The sequence below is a fragment of the Hemiscyllium ocellatum genome, chromosome 15, assembly GCF_020745735.1.
Source record: "Hemiscyllium ocellatum isolate sHemOce1 chromosome 15, sHemOce1.pat.X.cur, whole genome shotgun sequence".
NCBI classification, from domain to species: domain Eukaryota; kingdom Metazoa; phylum Chordata; class Chondrichthyes; order Orectolobiformes; family Hemiscylliidae; genus Hemiscyllium; species Hemiscyllium ocellatum.
The window spans coordinates 55,778,533-55,801,500 of NC_083415.1; the positions used below are offsets into that span (position 1 = coordinate 55,778,533).

The window sequence follows — 22,968 nt, forward strand, 5'->3', positions numbered from 1 at the left end:
GTGGGCGCAAGTTTTACATTTCCTGCGGTTGCAGGGGAAGGTTTCCCTGGTGGTGGGGTCCGTTTGGAGGTGGCGGAAATGACGGCGGATGATATGTTGTATACGGAGGTTGGTGGAGTGGTAGGTGAGAACCAGTGGGGTTCTGTCTTGGTGGTGGTTGGAGGAGCGGGGCTCAAGGGCGGAGGAGCGGGAAGTGGAGGAGATGCGGTGGAGGTTTCCCTGGTGGTGGGGTCCGTTTGGAGGTGGCTTTCCCTGGTGGTGGGGTCTCTTCCCCTATCAGCGTTCCGCAAAGGTCCCCTCCCCTATCAGCATTCCGCAAAGACCACTCCCTTCGTGACTCCATCGTCAGGTCCACACCCCTCACCAACCCAACCTCCACTCCCGGCACCTTCCCCTGCAACCGCAGGAAATGTAAAACTTGCGCCCACACCACCTCCCTCACTTCCCTCCAAGGCCCCAAGGGATCCTTCCATATCCGCCACAAGTTCACCTGTACCTCCACACATCATCTATTGCATCTGCTGCACCCGATGCGGCCTCCTCTATATTGGGGAGACGGGCCACCTACTTGCGGAACGCTTCAGAGAACACCTCTGGGACGCCTGGACCAACCAACCCAACCACCCCGTGGCTCAACACTAACTCTCCCTCCCACTCCACCGAGGACATACAGGTCCTTGGACTCCTCCACCGGCAGAACATAACATGACGGCTGGAGGAGGAGCACCTCATCTTCCGCCTGGGAACCCTCCAACCACAAGGGATGAACTCAGATTTCTCCAGTTTCCTCATTTCCCCTCCCTCCACCTTGTCTCAGTCAGTTCCCTCAACTCAGCACCGCCCTCCTAACCTGCAATCTTCTTCCTGACCTCTCCGCCCCCACCCCACTCCGGCCTATCACCCTCACCTTGACCTCCTTCCACCTATCACATCTCCATCACCCCTCCCCCAAGTCCCTCCTCCCTACCTTTTATCTTAGCCTGCTTGGCACACACTCCTCATTCCTGATGAAGGGCTTATGCCCGAAATGTCGAATTTCCTATTCCTTGGATGCTGCCTAACCTGCTGTGCTTTAACCAGCAACACATTTTCATCAAGTCTCCAGACCAATTTCAGAATTAGCTTAATCTCCCCCCAGATGTATTCCCAAGCCAGTAGGAACAGCCTATTTATTTTTGTCATTTACTCCCAACTCTTTCTCAACATAACCCATCAACCAAGATAAGAGTTTTTTCACACATTCCACACCAGGTGGAATCTTTGGAACTTGAATTGACTGAAATGGGCAGACTAGAATTGTTTTCATTGGAGAAGAGGAAACGAAAGGAGACATGACTGAGATGTCAAACATTAAGGGGCAGCAAGCTTAGACGAAGAAAAATTGTTTCAGAGGGTGGTGGGCATCTGGAACTCACTGCCTTCAAGGATGTTAAAGGCAGAAACCCTCAATATTTTATTAGTATTTAGAATTGCCCTTGCAATGTCAAGGCATACAAGGCTATGGGCCAAGTGCTGGAAAACCAGATTAGAATTGGTGGCTGTTTTTGGCTGTTGTGGAATTCATGGGCCATAGGGCCTTTTCCTGTAATATAGATCTCTATGAAGAACATCTTTTATTGTCATGTGTTTTCAATAAGATAATGAAATGTGCATACCCTCACTGTACATAGAATAAAATAATTTAATGTGCTTCCTGAGCAGATATTAGAATAAAGAAGTCCTTCAATATTCTTTAAGAGGATAATTTCAAGTTGAGTGAAGGAATGAAAGGTTGTCAGGGGTAGGTAGGAACACGGATTGAGCTTACAATCAGATCGACCATTTTATTGAATGAGAGAACAGACTTGAGGAGCTGAATGGCTTACTCCTCCTTACGCATATCTCAGGGTATCTTAGTGGATGACCCATACTAGCCTCATCAACCACTAAAGAAAAAGGTGCAAATATCTCAAACATAAACACTTTATCCTTGGTAAACTCCCTGTGTATTGCATCTAAGCTTTGTCTTTCCCATTTTCATCAGGTAATTGTTATATATCAGTCTGGCTGGGCATTTCAAGATTGCTCCAATTCCATTGGGTTTGAGTTGTTCTGCCGGTGAAATCACAAATGGCAGGAATTCCATTTCCCAGGAATTGCCCAGTTATTGCCTTCATTGGATTTGGGAAACCTGCACAGTTCACAGCAATTTGCCAAATGCTTTTATAAAACTTGGTAGACCTGGAATATAAGTTTCTAAAAAAGTACACGTGGGAGGCAATTGTTTAGTGGTTTTATCAATGGACTGTTAATTCAGAGACCCAGGTAATGTTCTGGGGACCAGGTTTGAGTCCTGCCATGGCAGATGGTGGAATGTGAATTCAATAAATATCTGGAATTCAAGTGTCTATTAATGACCATGAATCCATTATAGATTGGTTCACTACTGTCCTTTAGGGAAGGATACTGCCATCCTAACCTGGCCTGGCCGACATGTGTCTCCAGACCCAAAACAATGTTTTAATTAGATTAGATTACTTACAGTGTGGAAACAGGCCCTTCGGCCCAACAAGTCCACACCGACCCACCGAAGCGCAACCCACCCATACCCCTACATTTACTCCTTTACCTAACATACGGTCAATTTAGCATGGCCAATTCACCTGACCAGTTGACTCTTAACTGCCCTCTGGGCAATTAGCGGCAGACAGTAAATGCTGGCCGAGCCAACGACACCCTCATTCCATGAATGGATAAAGACAGAATTGTAGACTTGAAGTGTGAATTTGTTTGTCCATAAATTGTGATAGATATTGGTAACTAACCTGTTCAGACATGTATTTGCAATACATCAGGTGGGACTTGAACTCCGGTCTTCCAGCCCAGAGGAAGGACACTACCAATGGGGTGCATAGAGTCATAGAGATGTACAGCATGGAAACAGACCCTTCAGTCTAACCTGTCCATGCCGAACAGATGACCCAACCCAATCTAGTCCCACCTGCCAGCACCCGGCCCACATCCCTCCAAACCTTTCCTATTCATACACTCATGCAAATGACTTTGAAATGTTGCAATTTACCAGCCTCCACCACTTCCTCTGGCAGCTCATTCCATACATGTACCACCCACTGCGTGAAAAAGTTGCCCTTTACGTCTCTTTTACATCTTTTCCCCCTCACCCTAAACCTATGCCTTCTAGTTCTGGACTCCCCGTTTGCCTATTTACCCTATCCATGCCTTTCAATTTTGTAAACCTCTATAAAAGGTCACCCCTCAGCCTCTGACGCTCCAGGGAAAACCACCCCAGCCTGTTCAGCCTCTCCCTATAGCTCAAATCCTCCAACCCTGGCAACATCCTTGTAAATCTTTTCTGAACCCTTTCAAGTTTCACAACATCTATCCAATAGGAAGGTGGCCAGAACTGCACGCAATGTCCTGTACAGCCAATGTGACCTCCCAACTCCTGTACCCAGTACTCTGACCAGTAAAGGAAAGCATACCAAACGCCTTCTTCACTTTCCTATCAACTTGTGACTCCACTTTCAAGGAGCTATGAACCTGCACTCCAAGGTCTCTTTGTTCACCAACACTCCCTAGGACCTTACCATTAAGTGTATAAGTCCTGCTAAGATTTGCTTTCCCAAAATGCAGCACGTCACATTTATCTGAATTAAACTCCATCTGCCACTTCTCAGCCCATTGGCCCATCTGGTCCAGATCCTGTTGTAATCTGAGGTAACCCTCTTCACTGTCCACTAAGCCTCCAATTTTGGTGTCATCTGCAAACTTACTAACTGTACCTCTTATGCTCGCATCCAAATCATTTATATAAATGACAAAAGGTAGAGGCCACAACTGATTGTTGTGGCACTCCACTGGTCACAGGCCTCCAGTCTGAAAAACAACCCTCCACCACCATCCTCTGTCTCCTAGCTTTGAGCAAGTCCTGTATCCAAATGGCTAGATCTCCCTGTATTCCGAGATCTAACCTTGCTAATCAGTCTCCCATGGGGAACCTTGTCGAATGCCTTACTGAAGTCTATATAGATCACATCTACCGCTCTGGCCTCAATCTTCTTTGTTACTTCCTCAAAAAAAACTCAATCAAGTTTGAGAGACATGATTTCCCCACACACAAAGCCATGTTGACTATCCCTAATCAGTCCTTGCCTTTCCAAATACATGTACATCCTGTCCCTCAAGATTCCCTCCAACTTGCCCACAACCAACATCAGGCTCACAGGTCTATAGCATCCCAGCTTGTCCTTACCACCCTTCTTAAACAGTGGCACCACGTTTGCCAACCTCCATTCTTCCGGCACCTCACCTGTGACTATCGATGATACAAATCAGTAAGAGGCCCAGCAATCACTTCTATAGCTTCCCACAGACTTCTCGGGTACACCTGATCAGGTCCTGAGGATTTATCCACCTTTACCTGGTTCAAGACATCCAGCACTTCCTCCTCTGTAATCTGGACGTTTTGCAAGATGTCACCATCTATTTCCCTAGTCTATATCTTCCATATCCTTTTCCACAGTAAATACTGATGCAAAATACTCATTTAGCATCTCCCCCATTTTCTGTGGCTCCACACAAAGGCTGCCTTGCTGATCTTTAAGGAGCCCTATTCTCTCCCTAGTTACCCTTTTGTCATTTATGTATTTGTAAACACTTTTTTCTATTTGCCAAAGCTATCTCATGTCCCCTTTTTGCCTTTCTGATTTCCCTCTAAGTATACTCCTACTTCCTTTATATTCTAAGGATTCACTCAATCTATCCTGTCTATACCTTACATATTCTGGATTAGTAGTGCTGGAAGAGCACAGCAGTTCAGGCAGCATCCAAGGAGCAGCGAAATCGACGTTTCGGGCAAAAGCCCTTCATCAGGAATAAAGGCAGTGAGCCTGAAGCGTGGAGAGATGAGCTAGAGGAGGGTGGGAGTGGGGAGAAAGTAGCATAGAGTACAATAGGTAAGTAGGGGAGGGGATGAAGGTGATAGGTCAGGGAGGAGAGGGTGGAGTGGATAGGTGGAAAAGGAGATAGGCAGGTAGGACAAGTCATGGGGACAGTGCTGAGCTGGAAGTTTGGAACTAGGGGGAGGTAGGGGAAGGGGAAATGAGGAAACTGTTGAAGTCCACATTGATGCCCTGGAGTTGAAGTGTTCCATGGCGGAAGATGAGGTGTTCTTCCTCCAGGCGTCTGGTGGTGAGGGAGCAGCAGTGAAGGAGGCCCAGGATCTCCATGTCCTCGGCAGAGTGGGAGGGGGAGTTGAAATGTTGGGCCACAGGGCAGTGTGGTTGATTGGTGCGGGTGTCCTGGAGATGTTCCCTAAAGAGCTCTGCTAGGAGGCACCCAGTCTCCCCAATGTAGAGGAGACCGCATCGGGAGCAACGGATACAATAAATGATATTAGGGCTTGTGCAGGTAAAGCTTTGATGGATGTGGAAGGCTCCTTTAGGGCCTTGGATAGAGGTGAGGAAGGAGGTGTGGACGCAGGTTTTACAGTTCCTGCAGTGGCAGGGGAAGGTGCCAGGATGGGAGGGTGGGTTGTACTGGGGCATGGACTTGACCAGGTAGTCACAGAGGGAACGGTCTTTGTGGAAGGTGGAAACGGATGGGGAGGGAACTATATCCCTGGTGGTGGAGTCTTTTTGGAGGTGGCGGAAATGTCGGCGGATGATTTGGTTTATGCGAAGGTTTGTAGGGTGGAAGGTGAGCACCAGGGGCGTTCTGTCCTTGTTACGGTTGGAGGGGTGGGGTCTGAGGGTGGAGGTGCGGGATGTGGACAAGATGCATTGGAGGGCATCTTTAACCACGTGGGAAGGGAAATTGCGGTCTCTAAAGGAGGAGACCATTTGATGTGTTCTGTGGTGGAACTGGTCCTCCTGGGAGCAGAGACGGCGGAGGTGGAGGAATTGGGAATATAGGATGGCATTTTTGCAAGAGGTAGGGTGGGAAGAGTGTAATCCAGATAGCTGTGGGAATTGGTGGGTTTGTAAAAAATGTCAATGTCAAGTCAGTCGTCATTAATGGAGATGGAGAGGTCCAGGAAGGGGAGGGAGGTGTCAGAGATGGTCCAGGTAAATTTAAGGTCAGGGTGGAATGAGTTGATGATGAATTGCTCAACCTCCTCGCGGGAGCACGAGGTGGCGCCAATGCAGTCATCAATGTAGCGGAGGAAGAGGTGGGGAGTGGTGCCGGCGTAATTACGGAAGAGGCATCTTTTACCTTGTTGATTTTATACCTTACATATATTTCCTTCTTTTTCTTAACCAAACCCTGAATTTCTTTAGTCATCCAGCATTCCCTATACCTACCAGCCTTTCCTTTCACCCTGACAGGAATATACTTTCTCTGGATTCTTGTCATCTCATTTCTGAAGGCTTCCCATTTTCCAGCCGTCCTTTTACCCACGAACATCTGCCCCCAATCAGCTTTCGAAAGTTCTTCTCTAATCCTGTCAAAATTGGCCTTTCTCCAATTTAGAACTTCAACTTTTAGGTCTGGTCTATCCTTTTCTATCATGATTTTAAATCTAATAGAATTATGGTCGCTGGCCCCAAAGTGCTCCCCCACTGACACCTCAGTCACCTGCCCTGCCTTATTTCCTAGAGTAGGTCAAATATTGCACCTTCTCTAGTAGGTACATCCACATACTGAATCAGAAAATTGTCTTGTACACACAAATTCCTCTCCATCTAAACCCTTAGCACTATGGCAGTCCCAGTCTATGTTTAGAAAATTAAAATCCCCTACCATAACCACCCTATTATTCTTACAGATAACTGAGATCTTCTTACAAGTTTGTTTCTCAATGTCCCTCTGACTATTGGGGATCTATAATACAATCCCAATAAGGTTATTGTCCCTTTCTTATTTCTCCGTTCCACCCAAATTATTCCCTGGATGTATTTCCGGGAATATCCTCCCTCAGTACAGCTGTAATGCTAACCCTTACCAAAACTACCACTCCCCCTCCTCTCTCGCCTCCCTCTCCATCCTTCCTGTAACATTTGTATCCTGGAACATTAAGCTGTCAGTTCTGCCCATCCCTGAGCCATGTTTCTGTACTTATGATATCCCAGTCTCACGTTCCTAACCATTGCTGAGTTAATCTGCCTTCCACGTTAGGCCCCTTGCATTGAAATAAATCCAGTCTAATTTATTAGTCCTACCTTGTCCCTGCCTGCCCTGACTGTTTCACTCGCTTCTGTTCTCAGCTGTACCCGTCTCAGATTGAACTCTTTCCTCACTATCTCCCTGGGTCCCACCACCCCCACCTTACTAGTTTAAATCCTCCCAAGCAGTTCTAGCAAATTTCCCTGCCAGTAAATTAGTCCCCTTCCAATTTAGGTGCAATCTGTTTTTTTGTACAGGTCACTTCTACGCCAAGAGAGATTCCAATGATCCAAAAATGTGAATCCTTCCCCAATACACCAGCTCCTGAGCCATGCGTTCATCTGCTCTATCCTCTTATTTCTGCCCTCACTAGCTCGTAGCACTGGGAGTAATCCTGATATTACTACTCTCAAAGACCTCCTTTTTAAATTTCTGCCTAACTCTTTGCGATCTCCCTTCAGAATCTCACCCTTTTCCCTTCCTATGTCGTTGGTTCCAATGTGGACAATGACCTCTTGCTGGCCCTTCTCCCCCATGAGAACATTCCGCACCCTCTGAGACATCCTTGATCCTGGCACCAGGGAAGCAACACACCATTCTGCTTCTTCGCTGCTGGCCATAGAAACGTCTGTCTGTACCTCGAACTAGAGAATCCCCTAACACAATTGATCTCTTGGAACCCGACATACTCCTCGTTGCATTAGAGCCAGTCTCAATACCAGAAACTTGGCTCTTCGTGCTACGTTCCCCTGAGAGTCCATCACCCCCTACGTCTTCCATAAAAGTATACCTTTGAAATGGGTATATCCACAAAAGACTCCTGCACTAGGTTCTGGATCAGTGGTGCTGGAAGAGCACAGCAGTTCAGGCAGCATCCAATGAGCAGCCTACCTCTCTTACCTTTCCTGGAGTTAACCCATTTATGTGACTGCATGAGACTTTCCCCCCACTTCCTATAACTGCCATCTATCACATACTGTAGCTGTTGCAAATTCTTCATCACTTCTGTCTCTCCAACCGATCCATTCGATCTGATAAGATTCGCAGCCAACAGCATTTATGGTAGATGTAATCCACAGTAACCCTTAAATTCTTTGGGAAGTACTGGCCCACAATGTTGCAAAACATCCAGAGACAGCCTGATTGAACACAATTTGATACCTAGCCACATAGATCACCACAAGCTTGAACATAGAGGTAGGTTTTAATGAGGATCATAAAAGGGGAAGTGGGGTAGAGAAGGTATTCCAGAGGTCTTGGCAGCTGAATGCACAGCTCCCATTGGTGAAGTGACTGAAATTACACAGTGTTCAAAGAGGCCAGAATTACATGATCACACACCTTAGGGAAGGGTCATAGGGCTGGAGGCAATTACGGAGAGTCAAATACTGAAGTGGACTTGAAAACAAAGATTTGAAAAATGTGGTGCTGGATAAACACAGCAGACCAGGCAGCATTCGAGGAGCAGGAGAATCAGCCCTGAAGAAGGGCTTATGCCCGAAACATCGATTCTCTTGCTCCTCGGATGCTGCCTGGCCTGCTGTGTTATTCCAGCATCACATTTTTCCAACTCTGGTCTCCAGCATCTGCAGTCCTCGCTTTCTCCTAGTTGAAAACAAAAGATGACAATGTTAAAGTTGAGATGTTGATTGACCTGTACGTCAGCTAGCAAAGCACAGGTCAGGCAGCATCAAGGAGGAGAATCGACGTTTCGGCCATTAGCCTTAATGAAGGGCTTATGCCCGAAATGTCGATTCTCCAGATCCTTGGATGCTGCCTGACCTGCTGTGCTTTTCCAGCGCCACACTCAACTCTGGTCTCCAGCATCTACTGTCCTCAGCAAGCAGAGTTATGGGCTAACAAGACATTGCAAGTCAGGACACCAGCAGAGTTTGGATAATCTAAAATTCACAAATGATAGAACAATGTCAGGAGTGGCATTGGAATAGCTCGTCTAAAGGTAGCAGAGGCATGGGTGAGGGTTTAGACTACAGACAAATTGAGTCAGAGCTGAAGTTGCAGAGGGATCAATGATAAACTAACAACCCTTAAGGGTTACAATTAAGTCTCAGCTGTGCAAAGTTTGAAGGGTTTTTAATCATCCCCTAAATGTTGAGTAAAGATTAGTCACAGCAATGATTTTTTTTAGACCTTTCATAGGATGTGGTTGCTGACAAGGTCAGCATTTATTGCATACCCCTGGAGTGAGCTGCCTATGTGAACCAATGCAGTATTGTATGTATAGTTACACAAGTTCCAGGAATGTGACTCCACCACAGTGCATAATGGAAAGTTCCTAACTCAGGTGGCATGTGGCTTGGGAGGGGAAACTTGCAGATGGCAGCGTTCCCATGTGTCTGCTGCTCTTGTCCTTCTAGATGATAGAGGTTATGGGAGGTGTTGTTGAAAGAACCTTTGTGAGTTGCTGAATTACTGCTTGTAGACAGTACACATTGCTACCACTGTGAGCTGGTGGTTGAGAGAGAGAGAGAGAGAGAGAGAGAGAGAGAGAGAGAGAGAGAGAGAGAGAGAGAGAGAATATCTACAGGGTGAATGGGGTATGAGTCAAGCCACTTTGGTCTCAGTGGAATCAAATTTCAATGGATTGGGATACAGTACAGGACATTAATCTATTAAAGGATCAATAATTTATTAATTAGATGTGCAATGTCAAGGCATACAAGGCTTTGTGTCAAGTGCTGGCAAACAGAAGGGGACTAGTTAGATTTAGCCAATGCATCAATTTAAATAAGTCAGGAATGGGTGGTAATTTTCTAGAAACCTGCAACCATGTTTTACATAACACATGGAGCTTAGGGTAAACGGTTTTAGGCCATTTAAATTCATAGAACCTTAGGGATATACCGATCAGAAACAGATCCTTCAGTCCAACTCGTCCATGCTGACCAGATACCCTAAATTAATCTAGTCCCACTTGCCAGCATTCAGCCCCATATCCCTCCACACCCCCCCCCATTCAAATATCCATCCAGAAGCCTTTTAAAATGTTATAATTGTACCAACCTCCACTTTGTCTGGCAACTCATTTCATACACGCACCATCGTCAGCGTGAAAACGTAGCCCCTAGATCTCTTATATCTTTCCCCACTCAACTTAAACCTATGCCCTCTAGATTTTGACTCCCCACCCCAAGGAAAGGACCTCATCTATTTACCCTATCCACACCCCTCATGAATTTATAAACCTCTATATGTCACCTCTCAGCCTCTGACGCTCCAGGGAAAAACAGCCCCAGCTTATTGAGCCTCTCCCTATTGCTCAAACCCTCCGGTCCTGGCAACATCCTTGTAAGTCTTTTCTGAACCCTTTCATGTTTCACAACATCCTTCCTATAGCAGGAAGGCCAGAATTGCACACAGTATTACAAAAGTGGCCTAACCCAAGTCCTGTACAGCCACAACATGATATCCCAACTCCTGTAGGAGGACTGCAGATGCTGGAGATCAGCACTGAAAATGTGTTGCTGGTAAAGCGCAGCAGGTCAGGCAGCATCCGAGCAGGAGAATCAACGTTTCGAGCATGAGCCCTTCTTCAGGAATGAGGCCTGACTTTCCTTATTCCTGAAGGGATCATGCCTGAAACATCGATTCTCCTGCTCCTTGGATGCTGCCTGACCTGCTGCACTTTTCCAGCAACACATTTTCATCCCAACTCCTGTACTCAATGTCCTGACCAATAAAAGCATACCAAACGCCTTCTTCACTATCCTAATGCCTGCAACATGACAATGAATCTGCACTCCAAGGTCTCTGTTCAGCATCACTCCCCAGGACCTTACCATTAAGTGTATGAGTCCTGCTAAGATTTGCTTTCCCAAAATGCAGCACCTCACATTTTATCCAAATTAAACTCCATCTGCCATTCCTCAGCCCATTGGCCCATCTGATCAAGATCCCATTGAAATCTGAGGTAACCTTCTTTGCTGTCCACTACACCTCCAATTTTGGCATCATCTACAAATTTACTAACCATATGTCCTATGTTCATATCCAAATCATTGATATATGACAAAAAGTAGTGGACCCAGCACCGATCCTTGTGGCACTCCACTGGTCACAGGTCTCCAATCTGAAAAACAATCCGCTACCACTACTGTCTTCTACTTTTGAACCAGTTCTGTATCCAAATGGCTAGCCCTCCCTGCATTCCATGTGATCCAACCTTGCTAACCAGTCTACCACAAGGAATCTTGTTCAAAGTCTTACCGAAGCTGAAAATGTGTTGCTGGTTAAAGCACAGCAGGTTAGGCAGCATCCAAGGAACAGGATTTCCTGTTCCTTGGATGCTGCCTAACCTGCTGTGCTTTAATCAGCAACACATTTTCAGCTCTGATCTCCAACATCTGCAGACCTCACTTTTTACTCGAAAGTCTTACCAAAGTCCATGTAGATCACAACCACCACTCTACCCTTATCAATCCTCATCATTACCTCTTTAAAACACTCAACTAAGTTAGTGAGACATGATTTCTCATGCATAAAAGCCATGTTGACTATCCTTAATCAATCTGTACAACCACTACTTGAGTGACTTGGAGGTTCACTTGGAATTACTAGGAGGAGGTACAGACAGGTGAACGTAACTAATTATCACATTAAAAACAAAGCTTTGGAGAAACTGAATTTCCAAAGGGTCATATTTGACTTGAAACATTGTTTCTCTCTTCACAGTTGCTATCAGACCTGTTCACTATCTTCAGCATTTTCTGTCTTTATTTCAGGCCCCCATCATCCAAGGTGGCTTGCTTTCAATTAAATTTCAGTTTGGAATAATTCAAGGCAATGAGAAAGTTCCAACATTCTAATAGAGGAAGGGGATCAATGATTCAAAATGAGCCTCATACAAAAAGTTTTATCCAACAGAGTCTACAGGTTGTTGACATCCTCAGCGGGTCATGGTAGAGAGGTTTTCTTTTGTTTAAAAAGAAAAAGGAGAGCTTTGATTCTTGTTGGTACAATCTGGAACACAAGAGGATGTCCACTTTCTTAATATCCAGTTCGGAATGACGTCCTGAGGTTGTGAAAGATGTAACATAATTGCAAGTTGTTTTTCAGGCCAATGGTACATTCCAGGAAATTGTAGGCACCCTGTTATTCAGTTGCCAATGTGGGAAGTAACCCTTGATTTGTGGTGCAGGCTTGAGGATTTGTATTTAGTTAATTGAACTTGTATAGGATGTCCTGCACACAGTCAACAGGCACTCTAATTCAATTATCACGGAATGGTCAATGTTCATGGATCTGAACTAAAAAGGTTGATTTACCACTTTTAGTAAAGGTTAAAAATGGTCTCCATGGGGGAATACTAGTGGAGATTATAAGACCACAATATCATACCATATAGGAGCAGAAGTAGGCCATTCGACCCATCAAATCTGCTTCATGATTCAATGAGGTCATCACGGCTGATCTGATAATCCTCAACTCCACTTTCCTGCTTTTGCTCCATAACCTTGAATTCCCCGATTAAAAATCTGTTACCTTTTTGGTAAGGCAAACCAATCTATTCAGCCTGGCCCTATAGCTCAAACCCTTCAACCCTGGCTACAGCCTTGTAAATCTTTTCTGCACCCTTTCAAGTTTAACATCTTTCCTACAGCAGGGAGACCAGAATTGAAAGCAGTATTCCAAACGTGGCTTAACCAATGTCCTGTACAGCCACAACATGACCTCCCAACTTCTATACTCAATACACTCGACTAATGACGAAACGGGAAAGACAGATGGGAAGTGAAAGACGGGTAAAGGCAGCATTATCAAAATTAACATAACAACAAGTAATTGTATTATCACTGCTCAAATCAGTCACCTGTTCCAGGTGAATGTTAGAGGCTCATGATGCATAGTGTCACTTTCTCTAAACCCAGGAGGCACAGGTTCAAGACCCACATGGACCAGAAAGGCATAACAGCATCTCTGATTAGATAATATTTGTTCTTATTGGCTGCACTTTTATTTTTCTAATAATACCTGTGCTAGAATCAAAATAGATCCTTATTTGCTAAAAGGGTCCTCTTTTAAAAGATTTGTTTGAAATACCACACAGATTGAAATGAGGAGCAACATCCAACCAAGAATGTTCTCTGGTGATCAACATGTCTTTACATTATCTCGATCAGGTTTATATTTGAAAAGTTCTCTCTGTGGGGAAATACCAGTGCAGATTATAAGACCATGAGATGGAGGAGCAGAATTGGCTATTGAGGCCATCACATCTGCTTCACCATTCAATGAGATCGTGGCCGATTCGACAATCCTCACCTCCACTTTCCTGCTTTTGCTCCATAACTCCCGATTCTCTTACTGAGTAAAAACCAGTCTGTGTCAACCTTGAAGTTTGAACCAGCTTCAACAGCCTTCTACAGTAACAAATTCCACAGATTCGCTATGCTCTGAAAGGGAACTTTGGAGTAACTGGACAACCCCTTAGTAAGATTGTGTCCTCTAGTCCTAGAGTCTCCCACAACCTCTGCACCTCTATCCTATCAAACCCCCAAAGAATCTTATGTTTCAATAAGGTCTCCTCATTCTTTTAAACTACATGTCCCAACCTACTCAACCTCCCTTCATAAAAGGATACCTCTAGACCCAGGATCAACCTAGTGACGCTTCTTTGGGTTGCCTCTGATGCCAGTATATCTTTTATTTAAAAGGAGATCATATGTTGAGATTAGCCAAAGAGAGACAAAACTCCTGTGCAGAAGAAAACCAGTTGTCCTATTTGTGTTTTAACTCTATGCAGCACACAAAAATTAAGGGATTAAAGCGAAGAACTGCAGATCGGAAATAAAACCAGAAAGTGCTGGAGAAACTCAGGTGGTGTGGTCATAATGTAAAAGCTGCTGCGTCATGGAACATTTGAGACACTTAGCGTTGTGCTATTACATGGGAAACAAGACAAGCCACGAGTGAGAAAGAAATAGAAGGACGTGTTGATTGAGTTACATCAAGACTGGGTAAGAGGTTGACATGTCAAAGCAGTGTAACCCTGTCAGACAAATTACTTACTTTTGCATTGGAAACACTTGGTAACGTGGAACAATGGAGGAAGTATTATTCAAGCAGAAATATTATTTAAGAACAAGAACAAATAGGCTAGCAGGAAGGAGTAGGAGCAGGAACTAGAGAACAGGTCGAATAAGCACTTTTAATCCTTCAAAGCACAGCAGAACTGATGAAATATGGATCTCAATCCAAACCAAAAGTGGTATAACTAAAAGTGAAGATTATTCACACTGCTTATTCACTGAAGAGATCAGTTTTACAGTCTATGTGCTTTATTAATTGCACATTTTTAACATTCAGGTATTCAAGTTTTTTTGGTTAACAACAAAAGTAGGTGGCACGGAGGCACAGTGGTTAGCACTGCTGCCTCACAGCGCCCGGTTCAATTCCCGACTCAGGCGACTGACTGTGTGGAGTTTGCACGTTCTCCCCGTGTCTGCGTGGGTTTCCTCCGGGTGCTCCGGTTTACTCCCACAGTCCAAAGATGTGCGGGTCAGGTGAATTGGCCATTCTAAATTGCCCATAGTGTTAGGTAGGGGTAAATGTAGGGGTATGGGTGGGTTGCGCTTTGGCGGGTCGGTGTGGACTTGTTGGGCCGAAGGGCCTGTTTACACTGTAAGTAATCTAATCTAATCTAAAATATAGGTAGAATGGAAGGTCAATTATGCAAGCTTACTTTGGGGTGGCATAGCAGCTCAGTGATTAGCACAGCTTCCTCACAACACCAGGGACCTGGGTTCAATTCCAGCCTCAGGCGACTGTGTGTGGAGTTTGCACAATCGCCCCATGTCTGCATGGGCTTCTTCCCTTGGCCCAAAGATGTACTACTTAGGTAAATCGGCCATGTTAAATTGTCTGTAGTGTCCAGGGTTAGGTAGGTTAGCCAGAGGAAATGCAGTGTTACAGGGAAAGGATAAGGGCTGTGGGGTCTGGGTCAGGTGCTCTTTGGAAGTATCAGTGTGGACTCAATGTGCCAAATGGCTTCCACACTTGAGATTTTATGATTCTGTTCTATTGTACTGATAAATTTGATGCACAATAGATTACTTAATAAAATTGAGACAAATTGTTGTTTCCAGTCACAAACAGGACAAGTAACTGTTACTTTATACTGAGGGGGAGAAAACAGAGAATGCGTATCCTCAAACATCCAGTTAGGGCCCTTCCCTCTAACTTACCCATCGTTGATTTCATCATTGGCATCTTCCTCCAGTGTGATATTGGTGTTGCTGGCAGCATAGACGGACATGCTCGGATGCTCAATGAGCAGGTTCTCCAGGGGGCTGCTCTCCACTTGGACTTCATCCTGGCCTTCTGCAGTAAAACAGGGGGGAGGGGTGACAAACCAACTCTCTTCCAAAGTGCAGGGTAAAGACTGTGGAGGACTGGAGTCACTTCCACAGTGGCAGAGACTCTCAAGGGAAGAGGAGGCTGATGGAGGGGATGCATCGGAAAGGCGAGAACTAGGCCCGGCAACATTTGCCTTCACTTCCACATCTTCACTTGAGGGGGGAGTGCAATCATCTAAATTTGGGCGGGGTGGGGGTGTGTGGGTCAGGGGTACATGCGACCATCCAGTGACACGAACAGTAGTCATAACAATTTGTGCGAGAATCAAAAGGAAAACCAAATCAAAAGAATCAGGTTGAAAGGGTGGGGGTGGAGGAGTTAGGTGGGAACAGAGGGAGGGAGTGGGAAGAAAGCAAAAAAAAACAAAAAAGACTGATTAGTCATTTTTTCAGAATGACAGGCCTAGTCCAACATTTTCAAAAGTTGATCCTCCTTAAGAGCAAGTTGCTGAAGAGCAATTTCCTCTAAAGAGCAATTTTTCCATTTGTAGCAACGTCAAGGTATTTTACCACAGCCTCAGTGAAAGGCAGAACAAGTTTTTTTAAATGGGCAAGGGGGAAGAAAAATGGAAACAATGTTGAGATCCTATTGGGTCGCCAGAAAAACTGAACTGAGTTGAAAATAGGGTCAAAAGAAACAAAAAACAAAAAGCAACCAACCTGGATGTGCATGAATTACTTGTAGGGGAAAAAAATACCCCCCACCTTCCCCCAATTCCAGTGAATCTCTTACTGAAGAACACATTATCACCATTAGAACAAATCAAAAAACATTAACTTTATTTTGCAGAATTATTACTTTTTAAAACTATTTAGTTCATTTTCTTTTTTTCTAAATTAATGCAATATTCCAAATTACCACCAACTTTTTGATGTTCCCTTGAACCATGTTTCTACATAATTAACGATTCACATTCCTCAGAGTTCAAAGCTCATCACCACCATGATTGTTGGCATCATTAATTAATTACAGAGAATAAAATTAGGGGTTATGTTAAACTTCTAACAGCCACTTAATGAAGGGAGGAGATCAGAATCAATTTGTACTCAGTTTACATTTATTCATGGAGTGAAATTACTCCTCCACCCCCTCGTGTCAATTTTTATACTTTCGAAATCACTGTTATGACAAACCTCTGGAACAGGTGGGGCTTGCATCCAGACCTCCTGACTCAGAGGTTGGGTCTCTGCCACTGTGCCACAACAGCTCCTCACCCCAGAGTCAATACGTGTCTCAAACAGGTGCTCAAGTAATGAACGCCTCCCATCTGTTTATTCGTGCCTTTAATTTGCACAATATTGATGGCACTCCCTACAATCTCCTCTTCCAGAAAGGGAAAACCTAGACTACACGGTTTCTTGTTTTGCTTACTCATTCCTAGAGCAATAAAAAGGTAAGGTTGCTATAGCCCTCCCTGACCTTCAGTGTGCTCTCTCATGAGAGATGACGGGCAGGGGTTTAATCAGAGGGTCACCTTGCCTCAGGTGAGGTGAGAGGTTGACAAGGAGCGTCCTTCATCGTGATCTCAGCTAGTGCTGGGAATTGAACCCACACTAATCAGCATCACTCCATATCACAAACCAGCTGTCCAGCCAACTGAATTACCCTGACCACCACCTACACAGCAATACTGCATTTAAGAATAAAAAGGCCATCTCCTCTTTCTCCAAGTAGAAAGGACACTTGGTGAAACACTCCCTCCCTTTCTGTAGAATGGGTTTGAAAGGATTACTTTATAGGCAAAAGTGAGGACTACAGATGCTGGAAACCAGACTTTAGATCAGAGTGGTGCTGGAAAAGCACAGCGGGTCAGGCAGCATCGAAGGAGCAGGAAAATCGATGTTTCGGGCAAAAGCAGGATAGAGGATGTACATCTTGTGATGAAACTTAATGTGAAGCTACTCCATCAGCTGCCAATCTTTATTCCAGAGTAAACAAAAAATATAAACCACGCAATATTTTCAAACCAAAAAGCAAGAAACAATATGCATCTATCCTTCACCTTCTTTTCCAGCAAATACTCAGGTGTACTACAAACAGACCCTTTGGTTCAATTCATCCATGCCAACCAGGTATCCTAAACTAATCTGGTCCCATTTGCCAGTACTTGGCCCATATCCCTCTGAACCCTTCCTATTCATATACCCATCCAGATGCCTTTTAAAATGTTGTAATTTTACCCGCCTCCCCCTGGCAGTTGAATCCATACATACACTACCCTCTGTTAAAAAAGTGCCTCTTTAGGTCCCTTTTAAATCTTTCCCCTCTCACTCTAAACTATGCCTTCTAGTTCTGGACACTCACTCCAGGGAAAAGACCTCATCTATTTACCCTATACACACATGATACCTTGCATTCCCAAGGTATGCCGATCAATGGCAAAAGGCTACATTTGTGTCTCTGAGGGCACTCCCACAGAACCATTAGCTAAGTTCAGGTATTTTGACCTGGGAAATGTAGGATGTTCCTCGTGACTGAGGAATCTGGAGTCAGGGGTCCACAGTCTAAAGGATACACAGCAGTCCATTTAGGACAGAGATGAGAGGATATTTCTTCACCCAGAGTGGGGAGCCTGTGGAATTCACTGCCTCCGAATGGGATTGCAGCCATAACATTGAATGCTTTCAAAAAGGAGATAGATATAATTCTTGGGGTCGAAGGTAACACAGTGGGGCAGAAGTGGGAACAGGATACAGAGTTGATCAGCCATGATCACACTGAACAGTACAGCAGGCTTAAAGGGCAGAATGACCTCCTCCAGCTGCTCTTTTACACAATAGGTGCAGGAGTAGGCCATTCAGCCCTTCAAGCCTGCACCGCCATTCAATACGATCATGGCTGATCATTCCTAATTAGTATCCTCTTCCTGCCTTATCTTCATAACCCTTGATTCCACTATCGTTGAGCGCTCTATCCAACTCTTTCTTAAATGAATCCAGAGACTGGGCCTCCACTGCCCTCTAGGATCTATGATCCAGTCTCAGTGAAGGAATGGCAAGGTATATCTAAGTCACAATGATGAGAGACTTGGAGGGAATGGTGTTGCCATGTGTCTCAGGTGCTGCTGGAGAGAGTAATGTTTGATACATGGGAACTAGATTAGGAGCAGAAATGTAACAGTAAAACCAGGACTGCTTCGCCCCCATGACAGAGAATTAGCATATGGAGCTTATGATAACATATCCTAGCACTATTTATTTTCCCCAAGTCTTTGACTAGCATACATTTATGAGGTGGAGAATGGAAATGGAATCAGTGAGCTCACAAAAGGGGAGAAAAATAAAACAATTAAAATGATGAGGTTACAGCAACATGCTCCACCCTTGATGTTCGTTAAACTCACTCATCCACTAATCAGTGTTAGCACAAGCAATTTTTAATCATAAAGTTAAATTTGTCTGAGTTTCAACATAACACCTACACTTGGAAATGGACATTTGTAAACAATAACAAATCACGAAGACAGTATATGTTAATTTTAATGGAACAAGATGAGGCTATTAAAGAGAGAGAGGGATTTATGCATGGGAAGATGCAAAAGGTCCGAGGTAAGATTTGACATTTCTCCTTGGCTCATTTTTCTTTACAATATCTAAGTAGCATTTGTTTTTTTTTAAAAAAGGTCCTGTTCCTCTACACATAACCTTGAGCTATTACTGGTCAAGAGAAATGGAGTACATGGCACTTTCAAAATCAGCTAAACCACATGTTAATGTCAGCATTTATTTGCAAAATGCAGAATATTTTGTGCAGGTTTTTTTGACGAGAGATGGAAGGAGAAACATTTTATTCTTAAAAAGTGCATTGTGTGGTAATGACTTTGAACCACAATGTGTGTTTGGACAGCAAGTCATAGAATCCCTACAGTGTGGAAAGAGGCCATTCAGCCCATCTAGTCTGCATTGACCCTCCGAAGAATGTTTAAAAATAAGGGGCTACCCATTTAAAGCAGAGGACGACTTTTTTTCCCCTCAGATGATTAGGAGCTTTTGGAACTCTTCCTTTGAAAAATAGTGGAAGCAGAGTCTTAAACTTATTCTAAGACATGGATAGATACAGTCAGTCATTGAAAACTAGGGGTAAAAAGTTATTGGGGTCAACAAAAACAAGTAATCAAATTGGCAAGGATTTATAGAATTGAAGACGGGGCTTGAGGGGCAGAGTGGCCTATTCCTGCTCCAAATTAATTGTTGGTACAATCCAATGGGTTTGATTCCAGCTGGTTGGCACTCACCTACATCCCCTAGTACTAACCCACTACTGAGTTTTGCACCTTCAAGAGCAGGACATTTTGAAATAACCTTGAAGAGGTGTACTATAAGGGAGATAATCAGTAGCCATTTACTCATACCATCAGATCTCTCAAACAGAAATAAGTAATTCAATTGGTTTGAGGAAGAGAGGAATGTTGTCAACAGCACAAACAGCATTCCCACCAGCTTTCCAAATACAATTCTTCAATATCCAGAACTGGCAGATAGTTGCAGGTTACACAAATGTCTCATCTCAAGAATGGCCAAGAAATCCAAACTGGCTTTTTAAATTTGACAATAACAGTTAAATCCATTGCTGAGAGGGGTTTCCAGCTGGTTACTTGGCTGGGTGGGATGTGACTGTCTCCTGCTGGGTATATTACCTGATGCAACAATGCTTAGGTTATCCAATGAACATAAGAAACAAAACTGGATATTGTTATTGAAGAATCCACCAAGAGATTTGTTACACCTAGCTATTGTATACAGAGATACTATCTTCACAAAATAATGTCTGGGCTAACATGAAGTAGTCAAACAGAGTAACATGCTTCTCGTAGTGCATCATGCTTCAAGTAATCAGAGTTAAGATGGAGTGTGTGATCTTTATACACTTACATCAAGTGCTACGATATCTAGTGATTGTGCCATGGGTGTGTCTCTTAAGGGAAAGAGAGATACTAACCGTGAGACATAACATAACTGAGGGGAGGGGTGCAGGAATGGGAAAGAAACAGGGATATAGGATGAATAGTACAGTCACAATGGACTGAATGGTCTGTACTTTAAATATTTATAACTATGCACAATTCTTACCAGCTAACAGAAGCTGGGGGGAAAATCCTCAAACAAGTTTCAAACAAATTAGTATGCATACTAATGACCTTGGGGGCAGTTACAGGTTGTTCCAAACATTTAGTTTGGAAGCACAAAACTAGAAAAGTAACAACAATGCAGGAATGTCTAATCAGAATGGCAAGTACACTTCTGAAAGGCTGGTTCTGACACTTGCAGTTCTCCAGAAGGGAAATTCCTGATTTCAGCAGTGCCACCAGAAGTATTATTTTGAGAATTCACAGATAACTAGTAACAGCATGGTCACAGGTGATACTGAACAGGGATGAAGTGGATAAAGGGCTGCTTCAGCACATTGGGTTTGCTTTGCCAATTATGGATGCTGGGATTCTCTGCTTTGGTAGCAGCATGGGTATAGGCTATCCTAATATACTGGCTGCTTTTGTTTTAAGTAGTATCTGACTTTTAACATGGTCCTTAACACCAACTCGTGCTTACCTAGCATCTTTAACATTATATATCCCAAGGAATGTGGAAAGTAAAATTATCTTGAGCTACATAAGGAGCTACCAGCTAGAAATGGTCAGTCTTTTGGCTTCAAAGGAACATCTTAAGACCATAAGACCATAAGAGCAGAAGTAGGCCATTCAGCCCATCGAGTATACTCCATCATTCAGTGAGATCATGGCTGATCTGATAACCCTCAACTCCACTTTCCTGCCTTTTCCCATAATCCTCGATCCCTTACCGATTAAAAATCTGTGGATCTCAACATTGAATATACTTAATAATCCAGCCTCTACGGCAGTAAAATTTCCAGATTCACAACCTTCAGAAAAAAATACCCCACCTCTGTCTTGAATGAGACTCCTTCTTTAGATAGTATTCCCTCAGTCTGAAACTCACCCACAAGGGGAGACAACCTTTCAGCACCTACCCTATCAAGTCCTCTTAGAATTTATTGCTTCATTAAGCTCACTGAAAGACAGTGACAGAGAGGAATAGGGAAAGAATTCCAAGGCTTTAGCCCTATACAGTTGAAGGCATGACCATCTCATTGGAGATGGTGGAAATTGGTAATGCACAAGAAATAGAGGACAGAGTTGCAGGACTGATATCACTGAGTTTGAGTTGATTGTAATTACAGAGTTAAGGAAAAGAAGAGGCCCTTGGAAGAACATTAAAGTGAGGACGAGAATTTTAAAACAGAGACATTGCTTAATTGGAGTTTAACTTGGGTCAATACTGGTCACGTTAAAAACATTCATGGCTAAAGAAATCTTCACTGTTCAATGGAGACACTCACAAGCAGTACAATGTTCTCTGGCTTGAAATGCTTAAAAAAAAGGATTAAAATAGATGAAAGTTTAAAGACTTGGCATGGAACAAAAGAGGCTGTTCGGCAAACTACGACGTTAAAAACCCTGACTGTATTTTTGTACCATATGTCAAGACTTGAGGTTCTGAGACATGCCAAGGTCCAGGAGATGGAGAGATGGGACAGAATATCAATTTGTCTGATTTGCTGACTGAATTTCATCTAAACAAATTGACAAAAGAGCCCATTGTTGACACCACGCAATTATTCTCAATGACGTGATTGCATCATTCCAAGAGATCAACAACGTGTGCATCATGTAACTTGAATTTGACTCAGTGGGGCTTTATTTCAAAAGAAAAATAAAGCTTGGACTTATATGAAAGTTCTTCCCCTACCCATCACCTTCCAATAAATTCACATCTCTAGCAAGTCAAGACAAAAATGAGCACAAATTCAATGTGGTCTTATTCCTTCTCTGTCTCTTATTTCCGCACAGCGGGAAGCAGAAATCTAATGGAACGAAGAACAAACTCGCAGCCTCTAGGGTTAGAAACTAATCCTCAAGGGTTACAAAATTACAAGAATTAGAAAACCAGTTTAAGGAGAAAGGGTAAAGACTTAACAGCGACCTATGGGGTAACTTTCACACAGAGGGCAATATGTGTATGGAATGAGCTGCCAGAGGAAGTGGTGGAGGCTGGTACAATTACACCATTTAAAAGGCATCTGGATGGGTACATGAATAGAGGGATATGGGCCAACTGCTGGCAAATGGAATAGATTAGGTTAGGATATCTGGTTGTATGGACAAATTGAACCAAATGGGTCTTTTCCATGCTATACATCTCTATGCTAAAAATGTGCTGCTGGAAAAGTGCAACAGGTCAGGCAGCATCCAAGGAACAGGAGATTCAATGTTTTGGGCATAAGCCCACCTGAAGGGCTTATGCCCAAAACGTCGAATCTCCTGTTCCTTGGATGCTGCCTGACCTGCTGCGCTTTTCCAGCAACACATTTTCAGCTCTGATCTCCAGCATCTGCAGACCTCACTTTCTCCAATACATCTCTATGACTGACTAAAATATTTCTGCACTGTCTGAGGTGTATGACAAAGAGTCT

The 22,968-nt window shown here is 43.9% G+C and overlaps 1 protein-coding gene across 4 annotated transcripts in view; it reads right to left on the reverse strand.

Annotated features, from left to right (window-relative positions):
• Nucleotides 1-22,968, reverse strand: part of LOC132822792 (tumor protein p53-inducible nuclear protein 2) — a 48,338-nt gene that overhangs the window by 3,470 nt on the left and 21,900 nt on the right. For 2 of the 4 annotated variants that reach the window (XM_060836139.1, XM_060836140.1), the window contains exon 3: nucleotides 15,309-15,654. In XM_060836139.1, coding sequence (XP_060692122.1) covers nucleotides 15,309-15,654 — 346 coding nt within the window. Of the gene's footprint in view, nucleotides 1-8,653; nucleotides 8,710-15,308; nucleotides 15,655-22,968 lie in introns of those variants that run through there. The other 2 variants (XM_060836142.1, XM_060836143.1) reach the window with 2 other exon arrangements.